Raw genomic sequence first — 21,643 nt, forward strand, 5'->3', positions numbered from 1 at the left:
TCCCAAGTTAAATGGATTGATCAAACGATGAGATGTTAAGAGTTGGGAACTGAGCACTTCATATAGACATGAAAATAAAGAGAAAGATGATTCCAAAGTTGACATTAGCGGTCCTGAAGTTAGCACTCCCAACTACGTCACTCTTGTTAATGATTTAATCCCTGGTCACTGCACCCAAATTAGCCACGAGTCCGGGCAACGAATCAATAACAACTTAGCAAAAAAGGCAGGATCTGTAAGAACCAAGTACAGTAATTCAAAGAATGGTGGAGAGAGAGGTCAGCTTGATCAGAAAACCCTGAAGGTTAGCATTTTTCAGAATGAACTTGTATCACTTAAAGGTGTTGAGGAAGAACTAAATGGGCTCAAGACAAGAGATTCAGGAATGAAAGAGAAAAATTGAAGACTTGAGAGCTTAAAAGAGAGAACTAGTAAAATAAATGAATCGCCCAGTGAATCAATCAGCATATGTAAATAAATATGTTAAGGAAGCAATGAGTATTTAAACAGGAATAGTGGTACCAGTAAGATACATTTGTATCCAAGTAATTTTCAGAAAACAGTGAACCTTTACTGTTTAAATATCAGTGTAGCAGTTCCTATGAATTGCAAGGTGTAATGGTTTCAACCTTTTTAGATTCACAATAACTTTCTTTAAAAATGAATAATTAAAGTTAGGAGACAAATAAAATCTAACATCAAACTAGGTTGAAACTATATTAACCTGAATTTCACTTTGAACATTAACTTTCATATTATCATTTTAATGCTGTTTCTTTTGAGGCAGCCTCAAAATAACAGAGGAAAATAGCAAGGACATTGACAGTCCAATAGAGCAAGATGCCCCTCTTGATGATCTCAAAAAGCAACAACTTGCAACTCAATAAAAAAATCGTGTTTTGAGTATCCCTGACAACTGGGAAAAGGTATGGGAAAAGTTGCTGAATTCGCACCTTAAAGAACAGCATCTCCCAGACAATGTAAACTATATAAACTGTCAAGAAAGTATTGCTACAACATAATGTGAATACTGTGGCCCTCACCAGTACTTTTGTGTTGGATATGTACGAGCTCTACATGTTAATCAAACCTTGCTTCATGTACTTGAGCAGTGGAAGGTGTGTATGAATGTTTTCTGGCCAGATGTAATTTATTCTACCTACTTTTAGTGTAACATATCTAGTTAAACTGTACTTTTATCTGCATCTTGCTTTCTTTATTTTAATAGGATCAAAATTTGGGTTAATTTCTCAACTTCTAAAGTTCACTTTGGCGAGAAACTCTCTTCACAAAAGTTTCAGTGATTCTGGTATTTAAGAAAAGGCTACCTCGAAATAATAACATTCGAAAAATGAGGAAAAGGGAAAACAAAGTTACAAGCAAAACCAGTTTTGAATTCCCAATTATTGCAATTACCTCATTTTCCTCCAGAAAGTATCAAATTTTTCTTAAAAACCACCAATAAAGTTTAATTTTTATTTCAGTGATGTTTTCACTTTTGATCCTGATGATGCCGGTGCCTTTAATGTCTTTAGCGACCAAAAAACAGCCGGTGGGGGGTGGACAGTGTTTCAAAAGAGACTGGATGGCCCAGTGTATTTCTTACTCAGTCTGGAAGATTACAAACGAGGCTTCGGAAATTTTAACGGTGAGTTTTGGCTCAATTGGAACATGAGAAAAGGAAGGATTACTAGAAAAAAAGTCCACCAAGAATGAATATAGTTATATAAGAGAAGGAAAGCAAGACCTCTTTAACCTCTCTAAAGAAGGAAAGAAAGACCTCATGCAGAAAAATTGTAGTGGACATAAAACAAAAACTTTTAGATAGAATTCAAAGTAAAAGATTTGTTGATTACAATGATGCAAGACTATTAATTAGAATATTTTGTTCAGTATGAGTAACTCCATGACATGGTATACTATGATACTAATCAGAGCACTCTCTTTGGATACAACAAGTACAGCTCCCAGGGAATATCAAAAGTGTTACTCAATTTATGGTAGACAGGTATGGAATATTAGTTTCATAGTGTACAGAGATGATTTTTTTTGTCACTAAAGAAACCAAGAACCACCATATAAGGTGCACTCATAACAAAAATGGAATTTTTAAGAAGAGGAGTCAAAGTTAGGTTGGATGCTCATATCTTATGAAATTTTGAGGATTCTCTCACTTTGAGCAAGTGTGAGCACAAGTGGTCTACAAGTGCTGCTCCTCTAACAGACACTAAATTGAAAAATTCAGTTTCTAACCAGCCTAGCAACTGAAAACCTACTACCTTTTCTACCAAAACCCAACAAATCCTTCTGTTTAGTTAAAGGGCTTATTTACATGTTGCAGTCAATAGACAACAGAACCTTTCAGTTGGAAAAACCAAACTCAACTGCACAAGCATTGTAGCCTCACCAAGAACAACTGCTAGAACCTGTGATCTAACTCATGCAGATGAATCAATGGCAAATGAGGAATGGTTGAAACAACATGAAAAGGAGTGCAACGTAAAAAGAAAGAGAAACTACATTCACTTAACCCACCCCTTAATTAAGTTCAGGAAAAACTTCTTTTATATATTCCTTTATGAATTACCAAGAACATTAAAAGAGGCCATGCTGCTCTCCAATTTTAGGACCTTTTTTAACCAATCTTACGTCATATACGAGATAATGCTGAAGACAATGCCAGCTGGCAGTCTCAGGCATCAGTTAAGCAAGGTAACCTGAGGGTTTTTCAATACTCAAGTACTTTTATTGCGCTGTGTTTAGTGTCAAGCCAGTTTCACTCATGTTTCCTTTCTCACTAAATTGCCAACAGCTTCTCTGCTTTATGGTTTCCTCTGTTTAGTATTCTTATATTTCTTATATTCTTATACATTTTTATATTTCTTACATTTCAATATTTCAGAATGTCCATCTCTGAATCATTTATATCACATAAGATTAACAACAGTCTTATATTTTTGCATAAGGATCCTACACCAATCAGTTCAGTGTATTAGCAAAAGCAAACCTCAAATTTGCATACAAGCACTAGAAAGTAGATTAAGAGAGCTCTTCAAGTGAATAGTGATCCTTTTTTCGAAACATCGCATGCAAAGGGGGAGCAGGATGCTGCTGGAGCTAATGTCAAACAGAAGGTGAGCCATGCAGTTCTTAGAAAGACAGCTGTAATTAGGAATACTAAAGACACAAAAGAGTATGTTGAGGAGAATTTTGCCACTCCAGCAGCCTCTACATTTGCATTACGATCCAAAGCAGTGGGTCTCGCTCGTAGAATATTCTTTTATGTTCCCCCAGAAGGTGACGAGGAAGTGAACAGACACAGACCAGACAGAGCCTTCAAGGAGCTGAAAGGCGTCCGGAAACTTCACTGCGTCAAGACGACTCCTGAACAGGGAAGGGTCTTCACCAGAAGCCACAGTTGTTACTGCATTGACTGCATTAGTGGTGAGGAGGAGAACTGTAGCAACAAAGAGTGGTTAGATGCCTGGAAAGATGTTAAACTGGAAAGAGAGTCATCTGTTGCAACAACACAAGCTGTTGAGGAAATGGAAGCTATTCCACTTGACACTGCAGTAAGGGTTGCAGATCTTGCTGCCAAGGACAGCGTGGTGGCTATTGCAGCGGCCAACGACGCTGACTATGATTACTATTTAATGAAAGTAACAAGTGATGGTGTAGTGGAATTAGATGATCCTACAACAGATGACTATGGCTGCACCTTCCCCAGAGGTTTTCTTGGCCTTGAAGGATATTCTTTTGTCAGAGATAACATCATTGACATGACTTATAAACTAGACAAAAACAAAACAGCTTTTGTCCTTGCTGGCACGGTGCGGCACATTTGCGGGGAGCTACAAAAGTGTAGAAATAACATTTATAAAGTCCCTTTGACTGTAAATAAAGAAATAATTGCTTCTTTGAGATACTGTTTGCTTTTTCCAGTAATTTTCGTTATAATTTAGCCATTATAGCTATGCTAACCAAATCATTTAGTGATATGCCATGCCCACAAAGGATTCTGGGTAACAAAATATGCTTTAAATGAGAAATAAACAATGAAACCTTGCCAAATATGTTTTTCTCATGGCAATTACTTTAAATCTGGGAAGTTACAGTTGTTTAGGTATATTTAAAACATATTTATGAAAATGCCCCTTGTTACACCCGTGTACATGTGTATCATGCTACAAGTCTAGATCAAAGAAACACACCAACTAAGGCACTAGGAACAAGCCTAGCTAAGAAGTTGATGCCTCACCACACCACAAGCTTGATACCCACAGCCACAAGTATCAAGCTACTGCACCCAAAAGTTCCATCAATGTTGAAGATGATAAGACAAAAAAGCTTAATGATAACTAGTGAGTGATTCTCCTGCAGCTCACCAGAGATAGATAAAGGACAAGATATCAGACTTTTACATTTACAAAACAATCAGCCTGCTAAATGACTACTTTTATGGAGGCATTGTCAGATAGACCCTATATGGTGAAAACAAACACAGACAAGCAAGTCTGTTATAGAAACTAATAACTTTTAGCAAGCTGAGAAACTAGCTGCTCCATTCAAGGCAGTTGGAGACACTGAAAGCTAGCTTTCAAAGCACAAGGTACAGATACTAATACCAGAACCAAAAGGCACATATCTACACCACCTTCTCTTCCAGTGACAAGGACTCAACCCAGTGTTGAAATACCACCCTCTATATGTAGGTTCAGTGACTTTCTTATTTAGTTTGCAGCTTTGAAAAGTGACCACAAATACACACAAAAGAGGGATGTTCACACTACCTCAGCTTAAGACAGTGTGCACACCAGATACTCAAAACTGGGGGTTTCATGTTTTCTTTTGTAAATAGGTGAATATTCTTGACAATGAACCATACACTATAGAGCTGTAGCAACATGAGGCTCCTTGCCAGAGGGGTTGGGGAACTGGGTGGGTGAAAAAGAAACTCCAGGCCCTTCTCTTTGATGAGTTTTAACTGTAAAAACACTTGTATTAAAATTAGATTCTTCACAGCTTTAAGAATTACAAATTGTATTCATGTCAATATTGATATTAGAATATTACTACTTGTCTCTTCTAAGAGTTACAAATATAGTTTTTTATTGTCTATAGTAGTTTTTGTACAAAATTTATGTGATACTCGAGGCCCTGAGGGGAGTATTTGTATGTAAGTTTTTAATAAACATCATTCAGTAAAGGTTTCTCATCAGTCCATTTTTTGCTTATCTTTTAGCTACAGGATATATTTGAAGAATTGTATTGAATCACAGGATATGTAATTTTATATTTGCAAATATATATATATTTTTTTTATTTTTTTAAGTCTCATAACCTAGTAACAAATTCCCATTTAAAAGGTACAAAAGTAAAATACTTATTTAATTTCAAACCCAAGCTTATCTTATTGCATACCCAAGTACTAAATTATGAATTTCTGTTACTGAAAAGCCATTTTAGTGAGTGACAATAAAGTTCGTATCTACACATCCTCCCATTGCCTACATGTGTAAACAGGACAAGTTTATGCCATTGAAAAATGGTGAACATTTTAAAATGTACTTGATATTTTAAGTACCATTCTTATTCACTTAGTATGTAAACAAATACTGGTAAATGAATTAACAAAAGACAAACAACATTGATCATTGACTTTATCTGATTTTTTGGTTCTAGAAAGAACTGGGGTGGCTCTGAAAAGAACTGTTTGTATGGAAGCTTGGCTGAGCTCAGTTACTCATCATCTTAGGCTTCACTGTCTGTCTCAAACTCGAACCCAATAAGCCGTATTCGCAAGCAATTTCCCGATTGTTCTTCACTGCTTTTGCTTCTGCTACAATCTTCAACTTAAAGTTTAAATCATAGGAATGACGATGAGTGCTTGGCATAATTACTGAAAATTTATGGAACGTTGAACGAATGCTCGAAGATTAAGATGAGTTTTGCAACTGATGAATGAAAGATCTGTCTGATGAGTATTGTTTATAAACATAAAAACGGATCAGTTAGTATTCATAACTTAAAACACTGTCTCCTGATAAGGATGACTTGAGCAAATTGAAAAATTTGACTTTTATGCTATTTTCCATGTGAGACTTTTTTGCTATTGTTTGTAATGTGTGACTTTTTTACTTTCGTTTTGAGAATGAGAGCACTGTAATTACCGGTAATAACTTTTGGAAGCAAATTGTTGTAAGTACAGTGAACATGGTCAACAAAATTTCCCGTAATTCCCGGTGCACCTTGTAACAGGGTATTAATGTGAAATTTTCATTTTGCTTACTTGTCACAATTGTCTTCAAAAGTTTAGGGTACGTCTTATAACCGAGTGCGCCTTATAAGTGAATAAATACGGTACTTTAGTTCCTGAATGAATCAATCAGATCTCAAAAACATATCATTGAGATCTTTGGGAAACAAGATATGGTGTCAAACAATCAGTTTTGGTTTTAATTTGAACCTTACTTTATGGAAATTAAGTACCTCAACAAACCAGTAACATGGAAGAATAAATGACAAGTCTTTTCTAAATTAAGGTTTGTCCAGTTCTTCAAGTCAACACAAAATAAAACAGACAACAGTGGTTTGAAAATTTCTGCTTCAACAGCAGTAATGTTTCATTACTAAGTGGAAGCTATCTTAAGTAAATTTTTCCAAAGGTGACTGTGTTCAGATACAAGGGAATATTTTTGTTTCTTTGCTTTAATGAAAAAACAAATCTGGGGCCGTAACCTGGTGACGGGAATTGCCTTCAATGCTTTATAAAGGGAAGTTTTCATTTCCAAATCAATAAAAATGAGGAATATAGAGTTATTGGCAAACCTGGTTGATGTCTTCTTGAGTGTGAGCAACCATAAGATCCATAACTGAACCTACAAAAAATGGAAACGTATTTGAGATCAACAGGCATCCTAAAAATCAATTTCATTCGCTTATCAGTGTCTACAATCCATAAAAAAAATGTGTATGAAAAAGGCAATGAGACATTACAATTTAAAAAAAGAAAAAATATTAGTCACCTTCTCAAACACTGGCTTTCACTGGAAGGGCACAAAATCCAAGGATATGGATGTTCTTGCAATCTGTGTAGCAATTGTTCCAAAGCAGATATAATAATGGAGGTAGCATCTCTCACTTCACAGAAAAAACAAGAATAATATAAAGGATAAAACCAGTGCAAAATAAAGGTCAAACCATATTATTATTTCCAACAGACACTCCATAGCACAGGCAATCAAAAGGCTCAATTCTCCTTTTTTTAAACTAAATCTGACTCGCCAAAATCATAAATTGGTTGCCAAGAAGACAATTTTAGCCAAATCATTGCTCAGGTGAACTACTGTTGAATTTATTTTGCAATGGATTGAGAAGGCCTTTGTGACTATTTTAAACCAAGGGCGATTTGTCAGGATGTTCATATTAATCCATTGGTCATCGAATTAGCATCCTGTAGCAAGGCATCAAATCCAAAGAGCAAAACACCAAAGCATTTCCCATTCCGATGGAAAACACTGCTAAAACGAAAGGTCAAAATTGCTGCCGGTTAAGCAGGACGCTTGGCAGAATTGTGGATCAAGCGCCGTTGAGAAGCACTAATATTAAAACAATTACGGCTACTTCTTTGTCGAATTCCACGAAGAGGAAAATAAACCTGTTCAACAGGATTCACCTTCCGATCAAACTTGTTTCAAATAAAAAATTCCGAACACGTTGTACAAAAACTGGAAATAAAAACAGCTCAGTCCAATGTGGAAATTTGACACAGCTACTAACACAAGGATTTAATGATCGTATTGGTTCAAAACCCACCCAAAATCTGTGCGGAATAAAGACAAACGCTATAGATTCAAAGCACGTATGCGATCATCGCTTTGCAGTGAAAGGGATGTTGAAAAAAGAGGTCGACTGCAAAATAGTATTGATTGAGAAAGAAATGCTGTTGTCGTAATTTCGCGATTATTGAACCATGGTATGCAGTGACACAAGTATCAATTACAAATATACATTCAATCTAACCCTTCCCTTTCCCTGGGTTGTTTTCTTACAAGGAATATCCATGCACTACAGACTGGATACCCATGAAAAACTGTAAAATCACACAAATATTCACTTATAATGGAGTAGAAGACGACCAAAACTAAAATTTCAGATAAATTTGCTCAAAAGACAAAGAAATTACCTTCACAGATGCAACACAGATGCGACACAGACGCCAACCGAACGTTCTACTTGACACGCGGCATGCGCATGAGTTGGATTAATCGGGTTCCCGTTCCCACCCAAGAGAGCGGACCCTGGGAACGAGGTTGACAAAGAATCCAGCTCCAGTCCCAGATCCGCTACAAGTTATGTGTTGGTATCCTTACAAAATCGTTACATTGCATTTTCAATCAAAAGGGAACGGAAGCGAAACATTATAGGACTTGCAACTTTTGATTCAACACCAAATTTGAAAGATAAGAAATGTCTGAAACAGATGCTAATTGCGTAATCGAGAGTGAGAGCTAACATGTTGAAACATTCCTCTGCACTTCAACGTTTAAAATTTTAAAAAAAATTCAAATTAAAAACAGGGATTTTATAAATTTCGTGCTTTCCTTTAGCACAAAAAAGATTTACAGAGCAGCTGCGTCTGCAAAGCAACCTCCAACGGTTACTGTGGTCTCAGCCGCAGTCAAATGTAATCGTCACATGACGAGCCCAATCGGCGGTAGTGGGAGATGTATGGAGATGTTGCTCAGATTTACATCTGCATCAAACACCTGCTTCTACTACCATCGCCCACCATACCTAAAATTGGAATAAAAACCTAAGAAAGGTTGGGGGGGGGGGGGATTGCCGAAGGTAAACACGACTATAGTACATCTCTCACGATCAGTCTCCGAGTTAAATTCGACAATTTAGTGCTAAATGTAATGGATGCTACTGATATTAAAGGATGGCTTGACTTAATACTGCATACATTAAAAAAATCACATTTTTTTCTAATATGGCTAAGAAAACAAGTGATGCAATGATCTTTAAAAAGATCTATTGTCACATGTTAACCCTTTAATTCCCATGAGTGACCAAGACAGAATTTCTCCTTACAACATCAATACAGTATCAAGCAGACAAGTGACAAGAATGAAGAAAATATCAGTTAGGGGATCTTAAGCTGATCCAATGCCAAATTCTCCAAACTAACATCACAAAAACTGTATGGTAGACATGGTAGACTCAGAAGAATTACTAATGAGATGTTGAGAATTAAAGGATAAATAACACCTCCATGGGGTTTTTTCCTTAAAATGAAGGTTGTTGACTCACAAATTAATGACTGATACCAAGAGTTGGTTAATTCAACTAATTTTATTTTAATTTTTATGTACTATCAATCCTTCAGGGATACTGGAAAGAACCCAGCTGCCAATTGTTTGAGTTCCGTTCTGAGTTCAACTGGACTCCAACAATGCACTCATTACATCAACTACCAGTAGGGCTTATATTTATATCTATCACTGTTTGAAATGTACTTTTAATTTTATCCCACCATTACACAAATAGTAATTAATGTAAAATAAATACTGTATAAAGTTCTATCAGCCAGTCCTGTACAGAAAAGTATAATATTCTTTAACAAAGAATGACTCTGGTCCAGCAGAAGTTGCAGAAAACAGAAATCCACTTGGATAATATTTCCTGTAAATAATCTTTTTTTTCTTACTTACATTACAATAATAATAGAAACATATGATATTTTACAATATGTTATTATTTCTGGTATCTAGGAAATACAGTATCAATCCCAAAAGCACCTGTCCAGTAATTAGCTGAATTCAAACTGAAGTAAAACCTTCATCCTCCATTTATTATAATTACACATGCATCTATATTTGAAATTGTTTTAACCCAAAAGAAATATACAGCCTTGAGAGCTTGTAATCAATAATAATTTTTCAATTGCTTGCTTGTTCACACATGCAACACAACCAAATTGTACTGTACCAAAAGAAGGTTGTCAGCATTCATTTACTGCAAACCTTTTACTCAACAAACCTTTCTAGGCAAATCACCTTTGTCAAGGCTTCACCCCATCTTAAGGCAGAGAGGGAGACAAACAGACTCTCTAACAAGAAGGAAACTGTCTTCAGACACCCCATTTGTGATGTTCCACCACCTCAAACATTTTTTTAATTAGCATCTGGCTCTCTAAATCCTTCACTATGCATCTTTTTACCAATGACTTCCAAGAAAGCCTTGGCCTCAATGTTTGTATCCAATACACTTTTTTCCTCTACCTGTTTAAGAAAAAAATGACACAGTGATCTTAAGTGTAGTAACATTGAATCACAGAATTTAACTTGCCAAACGCCATAAAATTATTAGTTTTATCAGTGCATTTCAATAATACAGACAGGGTTCAAATCCTTTTCAGAAACAAATTTTAAAGACCTTTCTAAGACTTTTCTGAGACTTTTCCGCGAGATTTATTTTTTTAGGACTTCAAATTTCACTTTAAATCCTTTCATTCCCAAGATTTCAAACTCAATTCTCCTTATAGCCTACATACATTTCTTAAAATGTAAAATCTGAAACTTTATTCCTTGAGTGAAGCAAATTTCCATGACTTTTCAGGACCCATAGTCTTTTTCCAGGACTTTCCAGGTTTTTCAGGACCCATAAAAACCCTGTACAAAGGGTAGCTTAATTTTTGTTCTGGTTTTTTTGTTACCCTACCATAGGATTAAAAAATCAGTATCATATAATTCTAGATAATTGCACTCTCCTGGCTGCAGACCTGACAAGAGCTGACAGCCAGCCAAAAACACTGGGTTGTCTGCCAGTTTTAGACTTAGTCTACTACTTGTGCCTCATTTTATCATAATTATTGTGATAAAAATTCCCACAATTGTTGATAATTCATCAAAAAAATTTTTGTAAAGCATCAAACATTTCTCTGGTTTTGAGAGGTACTGAATGCTTAATTTAGTCTTGCATGTAACATGACTAAACACCATGGCACCTATAACAAACTAGCTGCCTACTATTTCTCCTTTGCCTTCTGCTCTAAATCTTACTAACAGCCCTGTCGCCAGCCCAATAAAAATCACTCTTTTGTAAAGAAGCAAACAGAAAATAACTGATTTTGCTAAGGAAACACCTGCCTCATTTTCTGGTGGTACACCCACACCCCAAGCCTCAAGTCTATCAAGCTTAAACTCCTCTTCTGCAGAGAGGACTGGGCTGCCATATGTAGTGCAGGAAGGCTGCCCACGGCTATGTCCTGAGCCAAAGTCCTCATTAAACCAAAATCCAAAGTAGTTTAACTGACCTCCCATACCCTGTTAAAAGAGCAAAAAATTAGTGTTAGAGTGGAGTTAAGCAATGTAGAATACCACTAAAGCAACACCAAACATAAGTCATTGTCTGCCACTGTGAACCACAAACAGTGTATACTATCTAACTCTTACAGATTATCCAGGAGTCTCTCACATAGAAAGAGAATCTCTTGGTCTCCATTACAATTTCCTTAATCTCCCAGATAAAAGTGAATTTGGATATTTTTTTCTAAAAAAGAAATGAGATCAAGTATAATTTTAAACTTGAATTTTATCAGTAATGGTTAATGCATTTCAAGTTGTTGTCAAGTAATTCCTTTGCTATTTTAAACTCTCTCTTCACAAACAAAATTAAGCTTAATTAACAATTTGGTAGTCACTTTGGTAAAGGTCACATAGTCATAACTCGGAGAGAGTTAGTTATGACTACCAAATAACAGATGAAAGGAAGACATAACAAAATCAAAAGTTTGGCCCAAAACCTCATAGTTTGCATGTTACTCAGAAGGAAAGTTATAAATTTTATTAAGTCTTACCAATCCATTAGGCATTGTTTGCATGCCCATGTTCAGATACATGAAGTTCTCATTGTAACCAGTAGGATGATACACACCCATTTTAGGCTTCAGGCTGAACAGAAAGCAGTAGCTGTCACCTGCAAAACAACAAAATTAATAAACAAACACAAGAAAGTGTTACTTCTTGACAATAATAATTATAATAGTAATAATAATAATAGCAATAGTAACAATTACAATAATTATAATGATGGTTTATCCTATAGTTCCAGCAAGTGGCTTTCTTTTCTACATAATAAAATTATAATAGCTAATATATAAAAAAAAAACTGACCAAAAACAAATATTTTAAGAAATAACAATACATCAAACTGTTCTTGTCAGGCTGATACTGTTTATGATATCTTACTTTATTTAAAAGTTTAATAAAAGCTGTCTAATTGTTACCAAACATTTCCTGTGAATTGTCAAGAAGTGTTGTTTAGCCTAGGTGCATTGTCCTGGGAAGTTTGATCCACTTGTGGAGGGAACATACCACCCCTATACATGACATATTTCCTCTGCTAAGTCCCTAGTTCTTCAAAAGTTTGTCAATGAAAGACTATGCCACCCATACTTGCCCACAAAACTCAGACTTTATCATCATAATGATACAAACCCTCCAAAAGTATGTCCATATCTCTCTGGTAAGTACCTTGTCCTTTAAAATTGTGTCAACTTAAGACTGCTTTGTGCGTACTTACCTACAAAATGAGACTTTATAGACCAACTAACTGAGGCAAACCCTCCAAAAATATGTCCACCAGTGTCTCTGGCAACAATAATCATCGGGCCTTGATTGGTGATTTGATGAATAAAAGCACTGAAGCTCTCGCCATGAGTTTGAGTGGAGAATAGTAGACGCCATTGATGTTGAGATGATTGAGGCAAGTGATGATTAAGAAGAATGATAGATGGAATGTCCAAAAGTGCATCAACTTTATTGAAATCCACTTCAAACTTGCACGGCATTATTATGTGTGACCTGAAGAGATAAGAGCTGTCTTAAAACCTGGGCATACATGTTTGAATTGAACACTTGGTCCAAAATAATCTGTGTGTAATCTTGAAAAGGGAAAGAGATGTACCCCAAGACAAAAGATAGAATAATAGATACAGTTAATAACATTTTGATCTATGACTGAACAAAGCAACATGGAATTTATTTCTTAATTATATAATAAGTTGAAATCTATGAGAAGTTTGATTGGTTCTTATCTATGAGTTTTTCGAGTATAGATGCATAAACACATGTTGGGACTGTTCTGGTAATGGTCCCCGAAGATGTCAAAATGTGGTAAAGATTGACTCTTTTTTGTTCATACCAAATTTTGACACATCTGTGATCTGCTACTGAACAGACAGATGGAAACATGGAATGTAGTTGTTAAACTGAACAATATTCACCTGTCGTACTGTACATGTGCAACTGTCACTTCACATCCTTCCTCTAAACCATGAGGCTTGGCTTCTAACAGACTCTCTACATCAAAGAATCCAGCCCTCATAACAGCCAGAAACAATTTTTCTATCTGCGGAAATTTACTAAACCATGAAATAACCTCCTCTGGAGAAACACAACTAGGGTCTGCTTTCTTCCCTAAAAGTTCTTGAATAGCATTTTTGGCAAATCTGTGGTTTGCCTCAGCATTAGTATGCAGTTCCCATTTTGCACCATCAGTAGTTTTTTTTAATGCCATAACATAGGCATCTAATAATATTTTACAGAGTTCTTCCACCTCAACACTTGTCACTACTTGGTCAACATCAGCAGTTAAGTGGTAAAATATCTGTCCTTTCTCTGCTTTGCTCCTCTTAAAGACATGAGACATTGACACAAAAAAAGCCACCCTGCCCACTTGACCATCCTCAAGTGGATTTTTCACTACTCGGCGAGCTCGTTGAATATTACACATCTCTTTGAAGAAACGGCTGATAACGCACTCAGGTAAAAGCCATGCCAAGTGATTCTACAATAAAGAAAAAGGAAAAAGAAAAAAAAATTCTATGATAGTTTTTATCCACATGTGTAGGATTTACATGCATGGCTTGATGGAAGGCAAGTATATAATGGTAAAGGCCCCTTGCTTTAATAATTCTTCATCCTCAATAAATCTCAAAAATATTGGAATATAGAAAATTTCATGTCATTTGCCTTTGTGTAAAAAGTTTCCTTAAAATATGGAATGATTCCTATCGTTTTGAGAAGAATGCTTATATTCTCAATAGAAAGTTTGTGAGCCATGATTGTTTTCTTTCAAAACACGCATATTTATATAAAAGTTTGGAGATAGAAATGAAAGAGTATTTTGAAGCTTTGCATCTGGTATATTTCAAAAGTAAAACTTCTTTGTCCCAAGAACCGAATAAGAATTTTAATTTTTTCCTTTTCTCAGTGTTTATTCAGCCAAACTGTCACGAGTTGTAAGGTTTCCTCCTCAATTTAGCCAGTCTTAATAAAAAACGAGAAAACAAGCGAAATTAGTCCTTAGATTATCGAGAAAATTATTCAAGGAAATAAGGATGCAGATGAAAATTGTGTTGATTTTTAACAAGCGTGAATGCAACACAAGAAGGTTCAATTGTATTAGTAAAAGGCAGGTGAAATCGAAGGCGCTGAATAAAGCTACAAGAGCGTAATAAGAAAATAACAAGAACAAGAGATTTAGCGGTGCATAGCGGTTTTTTTAATCGAGGTAATAACATTTAACACCTTCTGAATAAAACATCGATAAAAAATTTAAAAAGCTCTTCATTTGAAGTTGCAAATCAAATTAAATACGGCGATTCCCCTGTGGTAAGGCCTTACCTTAAGCGGTTCAAATTCTACCTTCATAACACCAAGATCATTAGCAGTAGCGAGCTGATTGAAAAGTGACAAGAGGTGTTGGCGTTCTTTCTCGGAAAAGGAACGGTAACTGTCCTCATATTCGATTCCTTTGCTTGCCAAAATCCCCATAATCTCTAGATCTCGCCTGCTAGTAGAGACTGGAAGACGAGAACATAAATAAGAGAATAATTGAGAGAAGATTGGGGACGAAAGCCATGGGAAAAACGACATTACATCGACCGCACTACGGAGTTTACACGACGTCTACCGAAGCAATACCGACTACGTCCGTCAGACTCCGTCCGTCAATACCTCATGTTTACTTTGTTTTCCAACATGGTGGATGAGATAGCGTTGAAAGAAGTACGTTTCAGCTAATTTCGCTGTAGCCTTTGTTTCTTCTTTTAAACGGTATATTTTGATGCTACCTTTCACGTTTACTTCAGATGATGGACAAAGATTTACCAGAAGTCATTTCATCCATGAGAGAAATGGGTGAAAAGGTAAGAAAATACTCACGTGGCTTTTTCCACTTCGATTTTCCACAACGAGCAAACCCTAGGACGTAATTAATCCATCAGAAACGTCGATCATAAACGAGATCGACAAGATAATCTTCTTGACTTTTAAACGGAGTTCTTATCATTGTGATTTTAGGGAAAGGAGAACATTTTGGTTCATAATGCATGTGAAATTACTTTACGAAGTAGCATCGCTCAAGACTGATACTCTCACTTACATAATGGGAGGAGGGGGTGGTTTTATCTTTGACCATATCTGGATGCTCGGCGGAGAGGAGGTGGGGGGGGGGTGAGACACATCGGGAAATTAAAGTGTTTCGCGCCACCAAAGTCTTTACCCTTTAACCCCTAAGAGTGATATATTACCAACAATTTTCTCCTGTCAGGATCACCCATAAAACAAACATCGAGGTCATGAGAATAAGAGAAATGATCACCAACTAAAGACACTGCTGATTGTTGAACAAATTCTCTCTGTCAGTACCATTAGAAATGTATAGAGAACAGTATGGAGAAAATGTATACTGATGTTAGGGTGTAAAGGGTAAAGTAATTAACTAAAGAAGAGATCATAGTTATTTTCTCCTGTCCCCCCCTCAGATGTTATGTAAACTGTCTATCACAGGCTAGCCCCATACCTCCCTTCCAACTTTCACTTAGGAGTCTTTAATCTTGACTGCCTAAAAGAAAAACCTCCATTTACTTCAAGACCAACATATGCTTTGTGTATTTTTTTCTCTAAGATTTCAGATATAAACCATCATGCAGAAAGCTTACTAGTAAAAATTACAAGTGGATCATTGGCAACAAAAAAGGTATGTTAGTTAGATGTGTCAATTAATTTGTAGATATCCTCGAAAAAACAAACTTGGTTTGCTCTCTTTAAAATCTTCTTTAAACTAAATACTACAGCTGCATATCACATATTTCAGTCTATTGCATCTTGTATTTTTCAGGGTGTGAGTTTTTTAGAACTTAAGTTTCATCTTCTCCTTAGGTAGGTACCTTGATGAAAAAAAGAGAATACAAGAATTTTGAATGAAAGTTCCTTTATTAATGTTAACTCAAGTTAACTTTCACTCCTCCATCTTAAAGGCAACTGGTTAACATCGTCAATTTATTTCAGACACCCTCAGATCCAATCAGGAATATTATTTGCCATCCTACTCATTCTGTTGAAATCGGCTTTTTCAGAAGTTTTTTATAGATCTTATAGACTTACAAATTGTTTCTGACTCAGTTAATCATGATGTCTTCTTGAGAATTTAAAGTCTGAAATGTCAATTTTTAAGTTTTAACATTATCATTCCATTAATCTCAATGGATTTAAAAAAGATGTGGAATAAAATTTTGTTGCTCGAATGTATGGTTATGATCAAATAATGAACTGTCTATTGTAACAATTGAGGTCTTCCAATCTTGGGCAGGAACCTTTTCTGTCAGTGGAACTTAAGAGAGTTAAAAGTATACTGGAAAGAAATAATTGCCATGGTGACTATTTCCCTTTATTTTTGTGTCACTGACAGCTATGTTATCGATCTCACTTACTACTTGTTAACAAAAACTGATGGGAACTCATGGCAGGGAGATCCAGCTGTGGACAGATTAGTTGAAGCACGTACAGTGAGTGTATACTTAAACATTTTTAGTTAAGATCTCCTTAAATATTGTGATTAAAAGTCTTTTCGTAACTTTTATTTTATATCATTATATTTCCTTAAGGTTTTGGAGAAACTGAGACCAATTGATCAGAAAATGAAATATCAGATTGATAAAATGATCAAGACTGCTACAACTGGAACAGTCTCAGGTATTTTAACAAACATTTAGCCTCCCTTCTCTTAGTTGGGTCTTAATGTAGTTGTAAAATCAGGGTTTTTACAGGTCCTGGAAAACCTGAGAGTCCTGGAATTTTATTTGGACATTTTATTTCCAGGAGTGGAAAGTCCTGGAAAACAACTACAGGTCTTGGAAAGTCCAGGAAATCCACTTAAATCAAGCAATGATTTATTCATGATTTTGAAATTTCAGGAATGAAAGGATTTATAAGGTTCAATTTGAGTCCTGGAAAAGTCCTTGAAATTTGTTTCTGAAAAGGGCTGCAAATCTTGTAAATTGATTCCTTGACAAAACCTTGCAGTTTGGCAGTGAGTTTGATGAATATGCATGTTGGTGGGCCTGGTTTTTTTTTTTTTTTTTTCATTTAAGTCCCTTGCACATTTTTCTTTCTCCTAAAGGTGCTGAAATTGATCCTTTGAGATTTAAGCCAAATCCAGACAACATGGTTTCAAAGGTATTTCATTATCTATCCAATTTTTGTCAATAATCTTACAAAAAGTTAGGCCTCAGATATCCCTTTTCACCCCAGGGTGATAGCAAATGAGTGCATCAGATCCCAGACCATCCATTCAATACAAATACTGTTTTGCAATGGATTGAAAGTTAATTCCTCAAACCAAGTGCTCTTGAATAGAGTTGTGTATCTTGTAGCAGTTTTACTGCCATTAGTTTTCATTGCAAAAAAAACATGTCTGTATGAGCCTTTCCAAGTTTAAAATTATATTTTGAGACTTGAGATCATGATCATAATTTATCATAATACATGTCATATAGTTGAAAGAATTGCTTTAGGGAATGCATTTGTTGATTTTTTAAATTCATTACACAAAGCTTGACGATGAGGATTCACAGAGTAGTGACGAGGAAGGTGCCCCTAAAAAATCCAAAGTTTATGTTCCTCCAAAAGTAGCAGCTGTTCCTTATGGTAAGTCTGGAAATCTGGTGGAATTTCATCAAGTATCATGATTTTAATAGCCCAATTTTAAAATTATGATATTCACAGTAGGACAAAAGACTTCAACAGAAGGCTCCTGGGAGTAAACAAGAGAAGTTGTGTGGTTTTTTTCCTCAGAGCTATCCCTTGTTGTGATGTGAGCCCTTGTGCAATTCCCTCACTGCAGTCCACGTTGCCAACTCTTGGTGCCTTGTAAAAGGTGCTTGAAAAAAAGAAACGGTTAATGTAGTGAGAATGAGCACTCTATATGGCTTGAGGATCTCAGATTTTTCTTTTCTCCCATGCTTGTGACAAGACGTATATAACGTAGTTCTTTCTTCCACTGCTGAGCTCGAAATGTAAATCTTTCGAATTCTTTATATTCACATATTGTTTTAATTAAATTCCAGATGATAAAGATGATAAGAAGACTCGGAAAGAGAAAGATGAAGAAAGATCAAGGAAAAGGGTTTTGACTAGCTCTGTTTTACACGATCTGAGAGGTACAGTACATTTGAACAAGACGGCGGCGTGGAAGCAACTGTTTAGACCTATAATCATTTACTTTAATTTTCTTGTTTTTCTTTCAGACGAATACAGTGATGCACCACAAGAAATTCGGGTATGGTTATCTACTTTTGCCTTTAAGAATCTTCAAGAGCTTTTTCTCAGAACATTTTGCTATCTCGATCAGAGAATTTGATTGTTGGACAAAGTTTATAACTCTATTTTTTCAACCATTTGTTCTTTAATTAATTAGGATGAAACTGTTTCGCGTTGGAGAAAACAAAAAGAGAAGGAAGAAGAAGAGGAGCGAACGAGGTAAACTGTATGGCTTGTTCTCGATCGTTTTGTTTAGAGCGCATTCGGATTGGGCGTCTTCAGAACAAAACCAAAGTAGTGCAAAGTCCAATCAAAAGAAATTTTAATATCACAATGAGCCAAAGCAAGTATCAGAAAACTTTCTGAAACGCGGGAAAACGTAAAGACCCAGTCACGGTTGGTTTAACCCTTAACCCCAAGGAGTGTCTGGCATTTGATTTCTCCTCACAGTATCACCCCTTAATCAAACATGAACGTCACGAGAATAAAGGAAATGATCACCTACTAAAGAGGCTCTCAATATATAAACGCATTCTCCTTTTCAACAACCCAGGAAATGTATAGGGAACAGTATTGAGAATATGCATACTGATGGTAGGGTGTAAAGGGTCAAGTATTGCATTTCGTTTGTTGAGAGTGACCAGTGCGAGTTTTCTAGATCAATCACAGAAAAAATTGAAGCAGACTTTATTTAAACGGTTCATCGGATTTCTTCGCTTACTCGATATTATCAGTGAAGTGGAAATGAAGATTGCTCGCTATATGCTATCGTGTTTTTTATTTACTTGTTTAGTTTTTCGGTCACTGGATGTGTTATCGACCATGCAAAGTTGAAAGTTTAATGCGAATGTTTGCACTTGCTAACGGAAAATACCAATCGTATTCCTGGTAACACTAAACATAATATTTCATTTATCTTTCGTCTTAGATATGAAGAGGAGAATCTACTTCGCCTGCCAGCCAAGAAGAAGAAAAAGGTAAGTTTGTTTGTCAACATTATTATTTTATTTATTGGTTTCAGCACGCTACTGACCAACTAAACTTTATTTGATTAATAATCTAGATATCAGAGCGTGCCCAGTCAGGCATGGACGAGCTGACCTCATTCGCTGATTTGTCTGTATTAAATGACGATGAAACGGTTAGTATAAAGTTTTTCAGATCTCTGTGATACAATTACTGTTTGGTCACTTTGATCAACAAGGTAATAAATGGCTCAATATTATCGGCAGAGTGAAAACAATTATGCAGGTTTGGGTAGTCGGGTAGCGTCTCGATCCCAAACTCCCTCTGTTTTTTTCGCTAAGCCGCCATTGTCACGCCATTTATCATTTGGCTGCTGAACGCCTGAAGGAGGCTGTCTGTGTATGTGCTGTGATATTTACTGTTTCGTTTGTGTTTTACAGAGTGGTGATTACTCAACCAGGTCCAGGTAATTTTATTTCTTTCTTTTGTGTTTTTATTGTACTGTGTGTCAGAGTTTGGTTATTGGGTTTTAGCTCTGCTTTTCCATCGATTGAGGATTACTACGAACAGTGTCGGAAGGGGGTGGGTTGTACCCACGCCACCTGTGTGGGGAACAAAACTAATCAGATCAAGGAGTAAAATCTAAGAAGGGGCCTAATGAGAAATCAGAGTAAAAACGTAAATAACTTCAAGTGCATGAAACCACGGTTAGTCCAGTCGCGATTAGTTTTTCTTGCTTGCGCACGCGATTGGTTAAAAATGTGGCGCCAGATTTTTAGACCAATCACAGCGCCCCAATACAGACCCTTTTGATCTATTACCAGTCCACCCATGGTCATCGATTTACTCAATGCGTGTTCATTTCTCTTGCAGTTCGCGCAGTAAAACATCAAACTCTAAGGTAGAGTATCTTCTTATGATTCCAAATGTAACTATGATTAGAGATTTAAAAAAAAAATTCTCCCAGACTCTGTAAATCATCAACTATACAACGTTGTTTTCACCCCAATGTAAAATGCTGTTGTAGTTATGATAACATGTTTTTTGCAGTGGAAGAAAAAACGTGGAGCCACGAAGAAGGGAAGGAAAGGTTAGTTATACGAACTTATGTTACTTATTTGAAATTACAAGATAATTAGGTTTTATAATGTTGGCATTGTAGAGAGTTGCCAAAGCTGACGTTTCGAACGTCAGCCCCTCGTCACTCGCGCTGACAAGGGGATAAAGCTCAAACGTCAACTTAGAAACTCTTCGCAAATTTCCCTTTTTTTTCCTTGAAGTAACTTCCACCGACACAGCACCACAGTTGTTCTAGAAAGATTAAAACCTTCTTTCGATAACTGTGTTATCTCTCTTTGCTTGTCAATCAGGGTTCGCTGGAAGACGCCGAAGATGAAACAAGAAATCAACGAGGCGAATTGAATGATTAAAAAGTGAAACGTTTTCGCGGTCTTTATTTTTTGTGTTTGTTTCTACATTGTGTTCACTCACTTTTTTGGCAGACTTCACATTCAATCGCAGCACTTAAAAGATACTCGCCATAATGGAGTTTAGCCAAAATCAGCTGGAGAAACATCGACACAAGCAAGTAATCCCACCTAAATGAACTTGATAAGAAAATCTAGGCTCAAGGGATCTGGTAGCCTGTTGGACCGGCGTATTTTTACAGTTGCAGAAGAGCGGAGGCGCGCACGAGGCACAAACGGGCGTGTTTTGTACCTCGTTCTTTCCTTGATACTCCCTCTTTCCAGCCTCCCCACGTCTGAAAAGCGTAAAAAAAATAAATAACGCCCATTGGCCCCTATTTCTACGGAGAAAGTCTCGTGCATATCGTGCCTTGCTGGGATGTTTTCACGAATTAACTGTTCACTATAGCGTGATTCAGTCTTGCATGCTGGTATCTGAACAGTTTTTTGTTTCACATTTCCTGCAACTGCTAAGAAAGAAACGTGTTTATTCGGTTCTCGTTTGTTTGATGTAGTGACTGCGATAAGATGTTCTACCCTTTGAACTTGCGTCAATTTTATTCGACCAAAGCCAGGAACCTGTTGATGTGGTGAATAAAT

At 36.3% G+C, this 21,643-nt stretch overlaps 2 protein-coding genes and 1 long non-coding RNA gene across 3 annotated transcripts; 1 reads left to right on the plus strand and 2 right to left on the minus strand.

The window, feature by feature from the left end:
- Window positions 1–3,373: 3,373 nt before the first annotated feature.
- Window positions 3,374–8,235, minus strand: LOC131788550 (uncharacterized). The gene is made up of 4 exons (XR_009340529.2): window positions 8,186–8,235; window positions 7,026–7,140; window positions 6,829–6,878; window positions 3,374–3,457 (listed from the first exon to the last, which is right to left on the minus strand). It is a non-coding gene; the product is annotated as an uncharacterized lncRNA (long non-coding RNA).
- Window positions 8,236–9,346: 1,111 nt separating this feature from the next.
- Window positions 9,347–15,366, minus strand: LOC131788560 (MTOR-associated protein MEAK7). The gene is made up of 7 exons (XM_059105648.2): window positions 15,234–15,366; window positions 14,694–14,872; window positions 13,292–13,854; window positions 12,589–12,869; window positions 11,864–11,982; window positions 11,150–11,330; window positions 9,347–10,282 (listed from the first exon to the last, which is right to left on the minus strand). Exons 2-7 carry the CDS (start codon window positions 14,841–14,843, stop codon window positions 10,179–10,181), a joined length of 1,398 nt encoding a protein of 465 aa, XP_058961631.2. The 5' UTR covers window positions 14,844–14,872; window positions 15,234–15,366; the 3' UTR covers window positions 9,347–10,178.
- Window positions 14,997–21,033, plus strand: LOC131788551 (neuroguidin). The gene is made up of 17 exons (XM_059105636.2): window positions 14,997–15,077; window positions 15,161–15,217; window positions 15,979–16,050; window positions 16,192–16,232; window positions 16,762–16,858; window positions 16,958–17,045; window positions 17,473–17,528; window positions 17,906–17,999; window positions 18,419–18,511; window positions 18,599–18,630; window positions 18,769–18,830; window positions 19,540–19,588; window positions 19,675–19,752; window positions 20,018–20,043; window positions 20,451–20,478; window positions 20,628–20,667; window positions 20,948–21,033. The coding sequence occupies exons 1-17, from the start codon at window positions 15,030–15,032 to the stop codon at window positions 20,971–20,973; spliced, it is 987 nt and encodes a 328-aa protein (XP_058961619.2). The 5' UTR covers window positions 14,997–15,029; the 3' UTR covers window positions 20,974–21,033.
- The last annotated feature ends 610 nt before the right edge of the window (window positions 21,034–21,643 follow it).

Source organism: Pocillopora verrucosa, chromosome 3 (assembly GCF_036669915.1).
Source record: "Pocillopora verrucosa isolate sample1 chromosome 3, ASM3666991v2, whole genome shotgun sequence".
In the NCBI taxonomy this organism is placed as follows: Eukaryota; Metazoa; Cnidaria; class Anthozoa; order Scleractinia; family Pocilloporidae; genus Pocillopora; species Pocillopora verrucosa.